Source organism: Ascidiella aspersa, chromosome 6, assembly GCF_963924565.1.
Source record: "Ascidiella aspersa chromosome 6, kaAscAspe10.2, whole genome shotgun sequence".
Taxonomy (NCBI): Eukaryota; Metazoa; Chordata; class Ascidiacea; order Phlebobranchia; family Ascidiidae; genus Ascidiella; species Ascidiella aspersa.
The window spans coordinates 30,346,115-30,360,442 of NC_139452.1; the positions used below are offsets into that span (position 1 = coordinate 30,346,115).

The window sequence follows — 14,328 nt, forward strand, 5'->3', positions numbered from 1 at the left end:
GGCTCTATATTCTTCGAAAGTCTTTACATACTGTTTAGAAAGTTCAAAAAAAACTTTTGGTCAGAATGTTCAGTATTAAAACAAAACGTAAAAGCATTTGTTATTGTGTTAAACATACCATTTATTATTTTTTTGTTTTCGATTTATATTTGAAACAAGTTAAGTGATTTAGTTTTGGTATTTGAAAACCTATAAACTTTCTATAAAAATCTTGTAATTAAAGAAGTTAGAATTTATTGCATTTACCTTTAAGAAGTGGTCAACTTCGCCTAACATAAGTTTTGATTTTCCGGTTGCGTTTTGGATACAGAAAACAAGCAGAAGAAACATACATTGCTAGTTTATTGACTAAATACCACGCGAAATCTACGGAAGGTTGTTTTGATATATAGATAGAGATGTACATTGGAAGTGTATTGTTGGACGTGGAGACAAAAACAAAAATATCACCAATTGCTAATATACAAAGAAATGCAAGTTGCACGGTTGTTCCTAGACTGGTAATGTGTGGTTCGGCCGAAGCTATTTGACAACATAATGTGGTTGGGTTGTAGGTTGTTCTATGTGCGCTGTTCTTTCCTGCTTGTTGCTTACAATTCTTCACGTCTGTGTTGCTTGCCGTGGCGTCTCATTGCCTGGTAGTATCTCTGCTGGGAAGAAATGTAAAACGAGTGTTAAGCTGGCACTTGGACAAATGACTTCAGTCAACGGCACTAAGGTCACTGTTTTGAAATGACTTAAGTCCTGTTTGTTAAATGACTTAACATGACTTAAGTCACTGTTTTTTAAATGACTTAACATGACTTAAGTCACTGTTTGTTAAATGACTTAACATGACTTAAGTCACTGTTTTTTAAATGACTTAACATGACTTAAGTCACTATTTGTTAAATGACTTAACATGAATTAAGTCCTGTTTTTTAAATGACTTAACATGACTTAAGTCGCTGTTTGTTACATGACTTAACATGACTTAAGTCCTGTTCTTTAAATGACTTAACATGACGTAAGTCACTGCTTGTTAAATGACTTAACATGACTTAAGTCACTGTTTGTTAAATGACTACTTAACTTGACTTAGTTTTTTAGACAAATGACTTAATTTATTTACACAAATAATTCGACGTATGTTAAGATATTTTAATTGAATCTTTTTGGTAAAACTGGGCCTTTGAGTCAATTATTAAAAGAAATATCCTAACTTGATATATGTTTCGTTTTTTGCGTTTGCTTTGCGAAATATCTTTCAGAATGGATTTAACAAGGAAAACAATCGGACGTTTGAGCTAAATATATAATAAAACTATACAAGCAGTTAAGCAAAAACGTATTAAAAATACAACGTATAACACTTCTATAGTACGTATAACGTTTTTATTTTATTGTTGCTACTCAATTGAGCAAAAATGAGATAAAAAATCATATTAACAAAATAAAAAACACTTTTTAGTTAAAGTCTGTTAGAAAACAGAGCTGCTTTGGTGTTTCTATAATAGGTATCGGCATTAGGATTGCCTAAATTTTAAATACTGCTTAAAGCTGGTATAATAGCCTATCCGTATCGCATAAAAGAGGCATAAAAAATCGTTTTGTTGTTACGTTTAATGATTGATTATTGTCCGTCGTTTTTTCTATACTTAATAAATATCGTTTTTTAGCTTGTAGTGCGTCTATAACAGCACTGCTGTATTAACTAGTCTAGGCTATGTTAGGTAAGGTTAGTAAAGTTCTACGCAATGCAACTATAGTGATCACCTGAAGGTTGCGATTCCGCTGTAATTACAAGATTAAGGTTTAATATAACAAATGATTTTGACAAAACATGGCTTCCAATTATGCATGCGATATCAGGAAGAAAGGTGTGTACCAACTCCATTGTAAGGTTTTAAGGTAGGGAGGGTAGTTTTTTTAACGGGGTGCCACATGAAAATAAAAGAATTGTTACCGAAACAAAAATGGATCTAAAATACACATAATATGATGTCAGGGTCTTTTTTTGCTATTATTCTTGTTTTGAAAAGCTGGTAAAAGTAGGAAAAGTTAGGTGGCCTTTTTAGTGTAATTTATTTAATTACATATTCTTGCATTAAGAAAAAGCCATTCAGAGATATTTTTAGCTAAAACATTTTTTTTTAAATAAATTACATGCTACACTTTGCTTAGGTCTGTATAAGGGGGATGATAATTTTGTGGTTAGTTTTACAGCTTTAGAAGTAAGTCAAAAATGAGTTAATGTCATGTATGGAGCCCTTGACTTTTTAACTTTTTTCGAAAACTTTGCATACAAATTGCTTTAAAAATGCCGGGAGTCCACCTGCTACAGAATACAGACTGGTATGAAGAGATTGTTACATTGAAACCAAATCCAAGCTAAATGAAATGTCATTCCAAAATTCGGTTACTACATTTGATGGAGACACTAAAACGCTAATTTAAACAATGGCGCTGGTCTAGAATCCTACCACATTGTTTAGGTGCAGTAACGAAACCAGTCGTCGAAATTAAAATTGCAAACTGGGAGAATAAATATAACAATACTTGACCCACCCGAACCCAAATGATTTAACTCATTTTTTCTACCCAAATCATTTGCTTGCTATATGTTGCGTATTGTTTTTTTTAATTGCGTTATTGATCATAATTTAAATAATTTAACGTTTAATTTTAAGACAACAACGACTTGAAGTTGATTTGACTGCTGAGACTTGACTTGTTATTTTACGAATGACTTGACTGGGACTTAAGTCATTTCAAAATGACTTGTTTACAACAATATCTATCGTTACTGTAAAATTCCAGACCAGCCCCAAACACTACTTTTTATTACTGTAAAGGTGGTTGGATTCCAGACCAGCGCCCAAAAACAGTTAAAGTCTGCAACTTACTCCCAAGTTGGACCAGTAGTTCTGTCTCATTCTGTGCTGGTTCATAACGATGCTGTTCCTCCTTGCAATGGCAGCTCTTCTGCGTTGAGCGTTGATCATCTGAGCGTTCCTAACACTCCTGACTTGTCTTCTACGTTGGGCTTGAGCTCCGACCATCATCGCGGCCTTTGCCTTCTCAACGTCGATGCCGAGCTCTGTGCGCACAATTACAACTGTGACGTCACTCTGGTGGTGTCTACGCGCACGCTTTGGCGAGATTAGTGAGTTGCTCGGATAAGTAGCAAAACAGTACACTGTATTTTACCGTGTAGTTTTTAACTATTGTTTTCTCGGGGTTACATTGCTTGAGTTTAAATTAAATAGGTTAAGGAACGGTTTGCTAATATTAGGGCAGTATAACAAAAACTTTTTTATATAGCCTCAACAAAAATATATATCGCCTTTTAAACGAAAAAGAGAAACATGGTTCGGTAAAAACAGCAACTATCGTTAATTGGTTTGTTGCATTAGTTTAATTTTAATGACTGCCAAGGAATAACAAACAACACTTAATTCGTGTTGGTATTTATGTTAAAATGGAAGTTATAGATTGCAAAACTTTTCTTAATTTAAACTCGGATATATCCAATCGACCGAAATTAAAACATATAACCATAAAACAAACAAAAGTTATGGTTTAAACTTTAAACTTTCAAATCAAAATAAGTATTATGACGTAACAAACAAGTGCTCACTGGCTGCCCATTCTTCAACCGCCTTGTTAGCTTTCATCTGACGAACAAATGCTTGGGCGTTTGGAGACCTCGAAAACCTGCTCGAAATTCACAACTTTTAAACCACGAGCTTTTACCGCTGCCACATTGGCAAGGAACGGAACTGTTGCGTGTTCACTAACACATTAAGCACCTAAATTGGTCAATTACCATAAGCCAAATCAGGAAATATTCCCCTTAGTAATTAAGTGTCGAAAAAGACGACGGAAAATTCCATCTGACGACAATAGGACAGGGTTATTGTCCTCTAAACGCATAAAATGTCTGATATTTGCCGGGCGAGTTTGAAAAACGTGACAGGCACACACAAACCTCTCGAATTCGGAGACTGTGAGTTTGCCATCTTTGTCCAGATCCATGGATGACCAGAGCTGTAAGTCCTCAAGTTCCAATTCCTTCTTTCCGTCTTCATTGGGCTCCTCTGCAGCATCAGCATCAGCGTCAGCGTCAGCTTCAGCGTCTCCTTCTTCTGAGGTCGCAAAATCCCGGGGGTCCCAGGTCAATTTTGTTCGCTTATTTTTTAACGATGATGATGACGTAATACTTAGTGACGATGTGGTATGACATGTGGATGATTGTGACCTCAGAATGATGACGCTGGCTCACGCGTAACCCCTCGCCCTAATAGGGGTGGATCCAGTGGTATTAGACCAAACCCCACAAAAAAATTTTGGATTCGCTCTTATTTGGAGCAGGGGCGGATCCAAATTTTTCCTTCGGGGGCATGGCCTGTTACAGAATTATTGTTTTGGGGACCATGGCCTAGTACCCGCTTGACCCGCCCTTATTTGAAGCAGGGGCGAATCTAGAATTTGCCGGGTAGCAGGCCGTGTCCACCAAACAACAATTCTTAATCCGACCTCTGTTTGCCATATACCTTCATTACCCATACTTACTGTAATGTACCCAGGGTGGAATCGCTGTTCTTCGCCTTCTGTTCATCAGTCGTTGTTGCTACAAGGAAATACCCAGGGTTTGTAAAACTCCTTATTTTATAAATAAACCCACTTAACACTAAGGATGTGCTATAATATCGGTCGAAGCCAATACGCAATGCCAAGTGTTAGTATCGGCACTAGTCCGATACCAAACTAATATAAGCACTTCAACCATGGTTTATGATCTAACTGGACGTTTTCCACTTTAAGGGTAATTTTGAAAAATATTGTATTCAACTAACTTAAATTTTAGCCTGACAACCTGGCGATATTATTTTATACTTCGTTTACACCAGAAGAGCGATTTCGATCTATTAACCTGGCGAAACTATGTTAAACAACCTGGAGAAAGTATGTTAAAGCTTCCAATTTGATTAATGTTGCATTATAAAACATAGTAATGACGTCATTTGGTATCAAATCGCAGTTTGAGAAAATGGCAAGTATTGGTATAGTAGGGAAAAGTATCACGATTACCAAACGACGTCATTACTGTGGTCAAACAGGAAAGCTGGTTAAGTGGTTAATTAGAAGCATGTAAAAGTTTCAAGGTTGTAAGGCAGCAAAATTACTTCAGCGCTTGAAAACCTTTTCTGTTAATATGATATTTTTTAAAAAGATTCTTTTCAAAGTGGAAAAAATCGCAAACCATTGCTGAAATGCTATTTCAATTTGGTATGGGATCGTCATCGATAATACCCTAGTATCGGACGAGAACCGATACTTCCACTTGTTGTCAGGTATCGACTCCGATCCGATATTATCGCACATCTCAACAATTGTAGTTCCCCACCTGCTGAAAGGCCTTAATTGCTCGCTGCTGATTGGCTCGTCCCGTCCAATAGCGAGCCATGTTCGTCGCGACTCTGCTCTGTCGAGGAACGCGCGGGCACACGTATGACGTCACAATGAGATGACAATGGGGATGACGTAATATGACGATAATGATAATGATGATGACATGAAACATAGGATAAGGTTATTGAAAGCTTACCTGTGGTTACTTCAGCACCGTCATCTTCCCTAAGAAAGAATTGCACGATTGAGTTTTTGAGCAATATTATGATAAACGATGTTGGCATTGAATAAAGAGTTATTTGAAACGTTCAAAAACCTACCTACTTCTGTATGGGCTTTGATATTCTTACGTATTATGCTTAACATTTACATTTGTGTTTCTCAGTTTTTCTCAGACATATTATCCTAGAGCCCAAAGTAACGAGCCATAAGTATTTTTGAATTAATCTAATGAAATGATTTGCATTCTACAGCAATTTTATCTCTCAACATCTCAGTTGCAAAATTCGTTTAGCTTACATTTCGATAGTACATTGCGTGTTAAGTCTTGAAAGGCAAATAGATAGACTAAAAAATCTAGCTTGCGGTACGGTTCGAAATCATGGGCACAGGTTTAATGTATTCTATAGGCCATTTCGAATTATTCATGTGCACTAAAATAAAAATTCGACAATTTTTATTGAAATAAATGCAGTGAGGAACCTGCAAAGCAAAAGTTATTTGTGGGTTTCGCACAAACAAAGTTAAGGTAGAATAAATTCGAATAATCCAAAAACCATGGAATATAATTGTTGGAAGTTGTAGTTAGACGTAATAAGAATATTAAAGCCCATACAGAAGTAGATAGCATTTTGAAGATGTTAAAAAAGGAATAAAGAGTTACTCGAAACGTTCAAATGCTATCTACTTCTGTACACAAAAACTATTGTTTTAATTTTTTTACCAAATTCGTTAACTAGGCGTTTCCAAATCCCTGAAAGAACTTACTCTTCTATAAACATTTGTTTATAAAGGCGGCAAAATTTGAATTGACGATGCTAGATAAATATAAATTGAAAGAATGAAAAAATGTTGAAGGACTTACGCTTCGGTGTCTTGAGCGAATGAGACTTGAGGCCAGACCAAGGCCAACAACATAAAGAGGAAAAATACACACCTCATCTTGATTATATGATTTCTACTAAGTGACCGTGATTAACCTTGGATTGAAAAGAAAATACGATTTAAAAGAGGAAATAATAGATTCAGTTCATAAAACTAAAACTAAAAAAATGAAGAACCTTTATCGGTAAAGTTTGTCTAACCAGAACAAATTTTTTTGCAGTTAGTTTTTATATAAATTTAAATTAGTAAAAAAATATTTGAAAATAAATAAAACAAAATAAAAAATTATTTCATTGTTATGAAATTGCAAAACATAATTGTTCTTTTTAAAAACATAAAACGATTTCAGAAAACCATAATCCATGCATTTTTTGTTATTTAATTATTTCTTGATAAATTATACAAAAACTTTTGCTTGATTGGTTATAAAAATTAATAATTAACCTGTATGCATAAAACTTTACCAAATCAACAATCGAAAAACATTTATCTTCAATCGCAACCGAAAAATAAAAATTAATTTATAACTTTCGAGCAGCACAAAAATATCGCGTCCTTCCGTCACAATTTAGTCGGAACAATGATTATGACAATCGGCGCTGACACGAAACAATGGGCAACGTTCGAATACTTATAGACCCTCCATTGTCCAATCAGCGGCTCCCATGCAGAATAACGTGGCACTAGCAGGCCTAATTATGACGAAACAATCACTTCGACAATCGATAGTCAAGTGCTTCGCGCGCTTTCAACAGTCGCCATCGATTTTTTGACGATTTGAAAGACAAACTCGCGACGTAGTTTTTTAGTGACACGTCGCATTTTGAAATAACTGAGCGGACCCAGTCCAAAGCAAGACACGTGTGAAAGTGATTGTTGCTGCCTTTCTGTAGGCTTTGTTACGTGTGAAAGTGACTGTTACGTCACTGTGCGGTTTGTTACGTGTGAAAGTGAGTAAATCTCCTACTCAATCTGGACCACGTGGAATTTGTTGGTTGTACATTCAGTTATCCTTTTAGATGTGAAATAATGCAACGTATCCTTTTGTGACTCAAATGTTGAAAGTACTCCAATCAAACAAAGCACAAATAGCGTGGAGCCCTGAAACGAAAATCAACTTTTAATTTTTATTTTTTCATTAGAAAGAACACTTTCTCACTAGTAAGCCGATGGCAGCTTACAAATTACAAATCTTGTCTAGCAGGTGGTAATATACATATACAAAATCTATACCTTTTTAACCCAAGGGTTAATACCCTTAACCTTTGAACCGAAAGTTGCACAAAATACAACAAAAAAACAGCTTTACAAGACAAAATTAAAACCGTGACTGCAACTACTGAGAAATCCAATTTTAAGTTGGGCATCTCGAAACGTGAAGTCATTCATTTTAACACCAAATGCTTTCCCAACGTTGAAAGCTTTTAACCTCATATGGCACATATCAAAATGCAATGTGCGCCACACAATCAAATATTAGTTTAAAATTAGGTTTTCTTAACGCATTCCAATACAAAAGATTGCAGGGCTGAAAGAACAATAATTTTCTTACCAGAATGGCGAAAAAATTACAACTAGAAAGCATCATAGTTTTCAGAGATGACGTCACAAAGTAACGTCATAACGTGAAGTCTAAAACAAGTGACTTTCGGGGACCGATTGACGTAGTGCACAAACATGCAACTGCAATCTACAGTTTAAAAGAATTCAGGAAGATGTCGGGATGGCCTGGTGAAAAAATAATAAGTTTTACAGGAACGCTGTTTCAAACCGTTTCGCTTAATTTTTACCACTGAAAGGAGACTTTGACGCTTTCAAGCTTACGAACAAATTAGATCGAAATTTGACCGCAGAGAAGATTGTGTCGCCCCATGAAAAAGCGCTATGTTATTTAACGTTGAAATACTTTTGGGTAGTTAACAATAATTGTAGGTCAAATATTTACCGACTTACTCATAATACAGCTTGTTACTTGGTATAAGCCCCTTGAGGGTCCGTGAACTAATTTCAGGGGGTCCATGAAGGCCAAATTGAAATATTAGTGTACGTTTAAAAAGTAATCAAATTAAAAAAAGAGTTTAATTAAAAATGAAACGTTTTACCACTGAATGTTAGACTCCTTTTTACTTAAACCATCAGCATATTTCTGACAGGCTATTTGATTGTGACGTCAATTTATGAGATCATTTTTAATAATTTCTTACCTACAGGGGTCCACGTGAAGCAAAAAATAATTTTAGGAGTCCGGGGTGAAAAAAGTTTAAGAACCCCTGGTCTAACCAGTTGTTCTCAACCTTTAGTTGAGTGACGTCCCACTTCCATTGGCTCTCAACCTTTTGTTGCTCAACTGTAGAAGTTTTGGAGTAATGCGTCACAGTACGCACAAGGGTCTCTAAAGTGGTAATGTTAGCTACAAAATCGAGTTTTCCTTGCTAATAATTAAAACATAACTGTTATGGCGCCCAAAGACAGCTCAGTGGCCCTTCGGGGATGCCGAGGGCCATAGTTTAGAAACCCTGGCCAGGTCACACAAGTTCGTTAAAAAACTTTGTCAGTTTAAGAAACACATTTAAACCCTGAGTTTGGAATAATCGGAGATGTTGCTAACAAGTTTAAGGCACTATAAACATTTACAAGACGCGTGGACAAACGAAAAGGTACGACGTTCAGATAAGAAATGGCGTCAATACTGTGGTATAATCAGCAAATTTGAAAAAGGGTAAAACAATTCCTTTGGCGATTAGTAAGTCTATGTTGCAACACTTCACAGAAATTTAAAAGTAGAAAACTGTACGTTGCTTCAAAAAATGGTATACATGAAACTATTTTAGCCTCGAGTAGCGGACGAATACCAATACTACCACTTTCTATCTGGTGACGGCTCCCTTACTAACCGACATCCCTAATAAACAACCGTAAATAATAAACACGAAACAAATCATAGATCTTCTTAAACGTGGAAAACGACTAAGTATGACTGAGTATAGACCTCCTTGGACAATACGCGAGAAATTTCAGCAACTGATTTATTAAAAGCTTCTATCACGTGACCAAGAAACGTCACACAAAGCACAAGCTTAATCACAAGATGGCGCTCGTAAGTACTGCTTTCGCGCGTCACTGTTTGTGACGTCACGAAGACAGGTGGGCAGTGGGTGTGACGTAACAATAGTGCACTCCGTTAAAGGTCTGTACTTGTTAAGTAAAACAGGTTCGTTTGAATACTTAGTTTGTTGAGATTTGTTAAAATAATAAAAATAAGGGCCGCAGAGATGGAAATAACATCGACAAGAATATAAAGGCAACTAATATTTCAAACCCTGCGTTTAGACGGGGCTTTTTAACAGTTTTTCAAACCAGTGGTTCTTAACTTCTTTAGTGTCTACCCGATGTGAGTCAAATTTCACTTATAAATTTTAAATAGTTGTAAATGATGACATTTATTCAGTCAATGATTAAGTAACACTGAAATAAATTAAAAATGACATCTCATATGATATATATTTCCGAAATTAACCCTGAAATCCCTCTTAGGGTAATAAACCAGGGGTCAAGAACCACTAGTTTAAATGACATATGCAGGACTTGAAACGTTAATGAGAGGAAGGCTAATAATTAATAAGCATTTCAAGGCCTGTGGTGGGAAAATATTGTTTCGGGTAAAATGTTCAGCAACGGGATGTTAAAACGATGTAAAAGATTCATACACTAAATCCAGTTGCACTTCAAAAGAAAAGGGGTTAAAATTGTCCAAAAAAAAAAAAAAAAGAGTAAAATACTTTTTGTTGAATATTCACAAACGAATAGCCTTGCTGGCATGGTTTTATGTTTGAACTGACAAGAGCGTGTAGCGCACTTTCGTTTTGAAAACCTCGGATCGATATATTTCATCGATCGAATTCGGCCCAACTGGCTGTAGCGAATTCGCTTTTCGCTTGCTGTCGTCAGTAACTTAGAAACGTCTTATATGTGGGTTTGGGGGAATTTAAACCTGTGGCTGGAAATTGTAGAAATCGGACGTAATAATTGGGAGAACGACAAAGTAACACTTAAAATGGAATGGAAAAAACACAAATTTTGCAAATTTACCAGCTCCGTATCGCCGTATGCCAAGTATATCCAAAAATTAAACAAATGTTGGCATATTTGCTAAAGGTGATCCAGTGGGCCCGAAAATATTAGTTTGTTTTTTTGCTTTTAACTTGTTAACTGAATGCACAATGCTTGCAGCCAAAGTGTGATTGTTGGAAAAAACTTGAAGCCCAAATATCTCGGTTGATCAATTGCGATAAAAACAACTAAAAAAACTCGTGGGCCATATTTGCCATGACGTCATTTCAAAGTGCAGGATTTTCCCCCGGTGCTGACGCGCACCCGGAAGTGTTCGTCACGCTCGACCGATTCGTATGTACAAAAGGTAAAAGAAGTAAAAAACATGAAACTCGCACCAAAAAAAAAACGACGAATTTCATCGAATGCGACGTAAAAACAACAATTTCCATCTTGCCGACTGAAACCTGTACAGAGAAGCGACGATGACGTCACGAACACGATGACGTCATCAAATACTGCCGGGTCGATTGGTGAAAAAATAAAAATATCAAATTTCATCGAGAAAAAAAAAAACGTTACAGCAGAAAGTCGGAAAAAACTCGCGCGCGGAGAGATTAGTAAAAAGTTGTTTACAGAAGAAGCAGCGAAATACTGGAGCTTGGCACGTCATAGATCGTGACGTCACACGCCTCAAAATAATAACGTCACATCTCTGTGACGTCACAAAATGCTTTCACGGCGTCACTTGCGGCTGAATTGAAGTGTACATAGGGGAACCACCGGGCTCGCGCGTGACGTCAGTACCGAGACGACAGGTTTGATGGCGTAACGTCTACGTCACGCTGATGACGTGATCAGTACTTGGGTAGCATGTGATGATGTTGTAGATGTTGTTGGGTGAGTTGCTGGACAACAGGGTTGGGATACATCTGGTACTGAACAGGGAATGGTGGAAGGTTAAAATTATTAATGTAGAAAACTATCAATATGTTTTCGAATGAACGAACTATATTTCTCCGTTAATGACTAGAACTCATATATGACTGACTTTGACTGAGGGAACAAAGTCTAAGATAAATTGCTACAATTTAAAGTCATTGTCGTCATTTACGTGTAAGGCCGAGGAAATATCTTCATATTTTAACCATTCAGTTTGCCACACAAGAATAACATAATGGTTCTGAAAGGGAATGCTGAAAACTTTAAAATACCTTAATGCTTGATGATTTCCTAAAAAGAAAAGAATGACGAATGGTTTCAATTAATTTGAAAGGGTAAAGCTGTTTTTTTTAAAAACTAGTGTTGGAAAAGAAATATTTATTACGGTTGTCTCAGTAGTTTGGCCCACAATATTGAATTATTTGGGGCCCATATATGTTGAACTTAACGCAAATGTTAAAAACGAGCCACATTTTACTACCAAGGTTAAGTTATTCTTGTTATTAAAACCCTTATGTTAGCACTGAATTCTTTTTTACCTGTCCATGCCCGTGCATTCCACTTTGTTGTATGAGTTGGTAGACTGGGTCCATGTGGGGCGGTGGTAATAAGTTGCTGGGGTAAGCCGCCCCTGGTCCAGCCTAAGCATAAATAGGGGTTAAAACACTTAAATCTGAAAAGAGACCCCATGATTAGGGTGGTATCGGTGCACGTCCGATACTGAAATATATAGGAATTTTAGCTATGATTTTGCTCCCTAAAATGTAAATTTATTTAAAAATAGTAGGTTAAGAACTAATGATAACTAATTTTTTTACCGATAACCTAAGAAAACTAAACCATAAAAAAAATTGAAATCATGCCTTTAGATATCGTCTTTTGGTCAAAATATCGCAATAATTGTTAGACATCTCTGAAATACTAAAAAACAGGAAGGGGGTTATCTGCAACCAGGTGGGTGTCACGACGAAAGCCATTGTTTACTAAAATATCTGTAAACTGACTATTTAGCTTATAGGCTTCTGCTAACTGATAGTAAATATATCAAAGCCCATACAGGAGTAGGTAGCTTTTGAATTTTTCGAATAAATCTTTATTCATTTCACCATTTTCCCACTTTCAAAATCCTACTGCTACCTACTTCTGTATGAGCTTTGACGCCTTTAAAAGTCTTACAAATATCGGGTATTGGAATACAAACAAACTGATAAAGATCCTTCTAAAATTTTCAAATAAGTTAAATCCAGGGGGTGTTCACCTGTAACCAGGGAGCACTGAGATGCGCAGCAGCGTGTTGCGCAGACGACGTAGCAGCACTCTGGTGGTGGTGGTAAACTCCCGCTAGTGGGTGCTGCGGAGTTGCGCGATGAGCTGCGAAAAAAATAAGGTGAAAATAAAGTATTATTTATTATTTACAAAAATATGTTTGCAAATTAGTGGCATTGAAGCACGTAAAAGAAAACTTGTAAAGTGAAATTAGTGTATATATAATATTAGTGAAGTACTTTCTGGTACTCGATGACCTATACATCGCCCTCTTTTCCTGCTACTTTTGTCATTTTTTCTTTTCTTTTGTATATGTGTTAGCGTTTTTATCTCCACTTGTATTTTACACTGATGACGTCATAAGATATTTTAAAACGTTTATAAACAACGAAATGTCGATTTTATCAAATATAATGGCTTTAGTATTTTTATTCAAATTACTAAAACAAACGTGTAATGTGTTCCAAAAAAATACTTGCAATATCAGTAAACCTAGTATTACACACTGCATCAAAATCTAAAGTGCGTTACTCTAATAAAACACAAAATTATGAATAAGTTACCATTCATCTGTGCCTCGGTTTCACTGTAAACATCATGAACCAAACAATTCTGAGTGTTTCTATACAAAAACCCACCTAAAATTACACTTTTTAAGTTACCACTGACTCACCCGATGCCAGTCTGTTGTATTGTTCGCTGGCAGCAGCTACAGCGCCCTGTTGCGCCGCGTAGTGGTGAAACATAGATGCAGCTGCAGCATGTGAAGATGGACGATCGCTCTTGTGTTGTTGTTGCTGCAAAGCCCTGCTGACGAATAAGTATATATACAGAAATCGTGTAAGTATATATGAATATTGGATAAGTATATATACAGGAAAAACGCCTGTAGCAATTAGGGCAGGGTTTGTGTTTGTTTTTTGTTTATGTTTCTGTTTGTGTTGTTGTTGTTGTTGCAAAACCCTGCTGAGAAAGTATATACAGAAAATCGTAATAAGGAAAATGTCCGGCTGTGCCTGTTTTGTGTGTTTGTTTTTTTGTTTTTAGTCTATTTGTCTGTTTCTGCTTGTAAGTGTGTGTTTGTTTTTTTGTTTTTAGTCTATTTGTCTATTTCTGCTTGTAAGTGTGTGTTTGTGTTGTTGTTGCAAAGCCCTGCTGACGGATAAGTATATATACAGAAATCGTGATAAGGAAAAGTTGCAATCAAGGCAGGGTTTGTGTGTTTGTTTCTGTTTGTGTGTGTTTATGTGTGTTTGTGTTGCTGTTTCTACAAGCCCCGACTGTTATTGCGACGTGGTTCTGGCAAAGCAGGGCTCCGGATTCGATCTAATGCAACTTTGGGTTGTAAAATTAAGTGGAGTCCCGGCTCTATTTTAATCCGCCCATCCACTTAACCTAATGGGGAAGATCCACTCATATGAGTCATATAACTCATTGTACTGGTGAACATTCTGGACCCGGGTAGTCTTACGTGGTCTTACTCGAACGAAATTAACCAATTCCACTTGAGCCCGACTCCGCAACCCTGCTCGCCAACTGTTTTTGATAAAATTAACCTTTGGAAGTAGAAAT

General features: G+C 36.4%; 2 protein-coding genes across 2 annotated transcripts in view; both read right to left on the reverse strand.

The window, feature by feature from the left end:
• Positions 1–590: 590 nt before the first annotated feature.
• On the reverse strand, positions 591–6,555 carry LOC146141226 (uncharacterized). Its single transcript, XM_083392373.1, has 8 exons — positions 6,479–6,555; positions 5,390–5,462; positions 4,555–4,612; positions 3,971–4,079; positions 3,620–3,696; positions 2,882–3,079; positions 1,946–1,961; positions 591–645 (listed from the first exon to the last, which is right to left on the reverse strand). Exons 1-8 carry the CDS (start codon positions 6,553–6,555, stop codon positions 591–593), a joined length of 663 nt encoding a protein of 220 aa, XP_083248499.1.
• Positions 6,556–11,362: 4,807 nt separating this feature from the next.
• LOC146141227 (uncharacterized) overlaps positions 11,363–14,328 on the reverse strand; it is a 28,456-nt gene continuing 25,490 nt past the window's right edge. Inside the window, exons 20-23 of the mRNA XM_083392859.1 lie at positions 13,430–13,563; positions 12,749–12,861; positions 12,030–12,131; positions 11,363–11,486 (exon numbers count right to left, since the gene is read on the reverse strand). Coding sequence (XP_083248985.1) covers positions 11,406–11,486; positions 12,030–12,131; positions 12,749–12,861; positions 13,430–13,563 — 430 coding nt within the window. The 3' untranslated portion in view covers positions 11,363–11,405. The remainder of the gene's footprint in view (positions 11,487–12,029; positions 12,132–12,748; positions 12,862–13,429; positions 13,564–14,328) is intronic.

What these genes read in the sequence shown, in the direction of transcription:
- LOC146141226 (XM_083392373.1), bottom strand. Translation starts at nt 6,555, where the DNA reads ATGAGGTGTGTATTTTTCCTCTTTATGTTGTTGGCCTTGGTCTGGCCT. An exon ending in CAATTAAGGCCTTTCAGCAG is followed by an intron (nt 4,613 to 5,389) that starts GTGGGGAACTAC and finishes ATTTCCTTGTAG; the next exon opens with CAACAACGACTGATGAACAG. An exon ending in TCCACCCTGGGTACATTACA is followed by an intron (nt 4,080 to 4,554) that starts GTAAGTATGGGT and finishes CTGATGCTGCAG; the next exon opens with AGGAGCCCAATGAAGACGGA.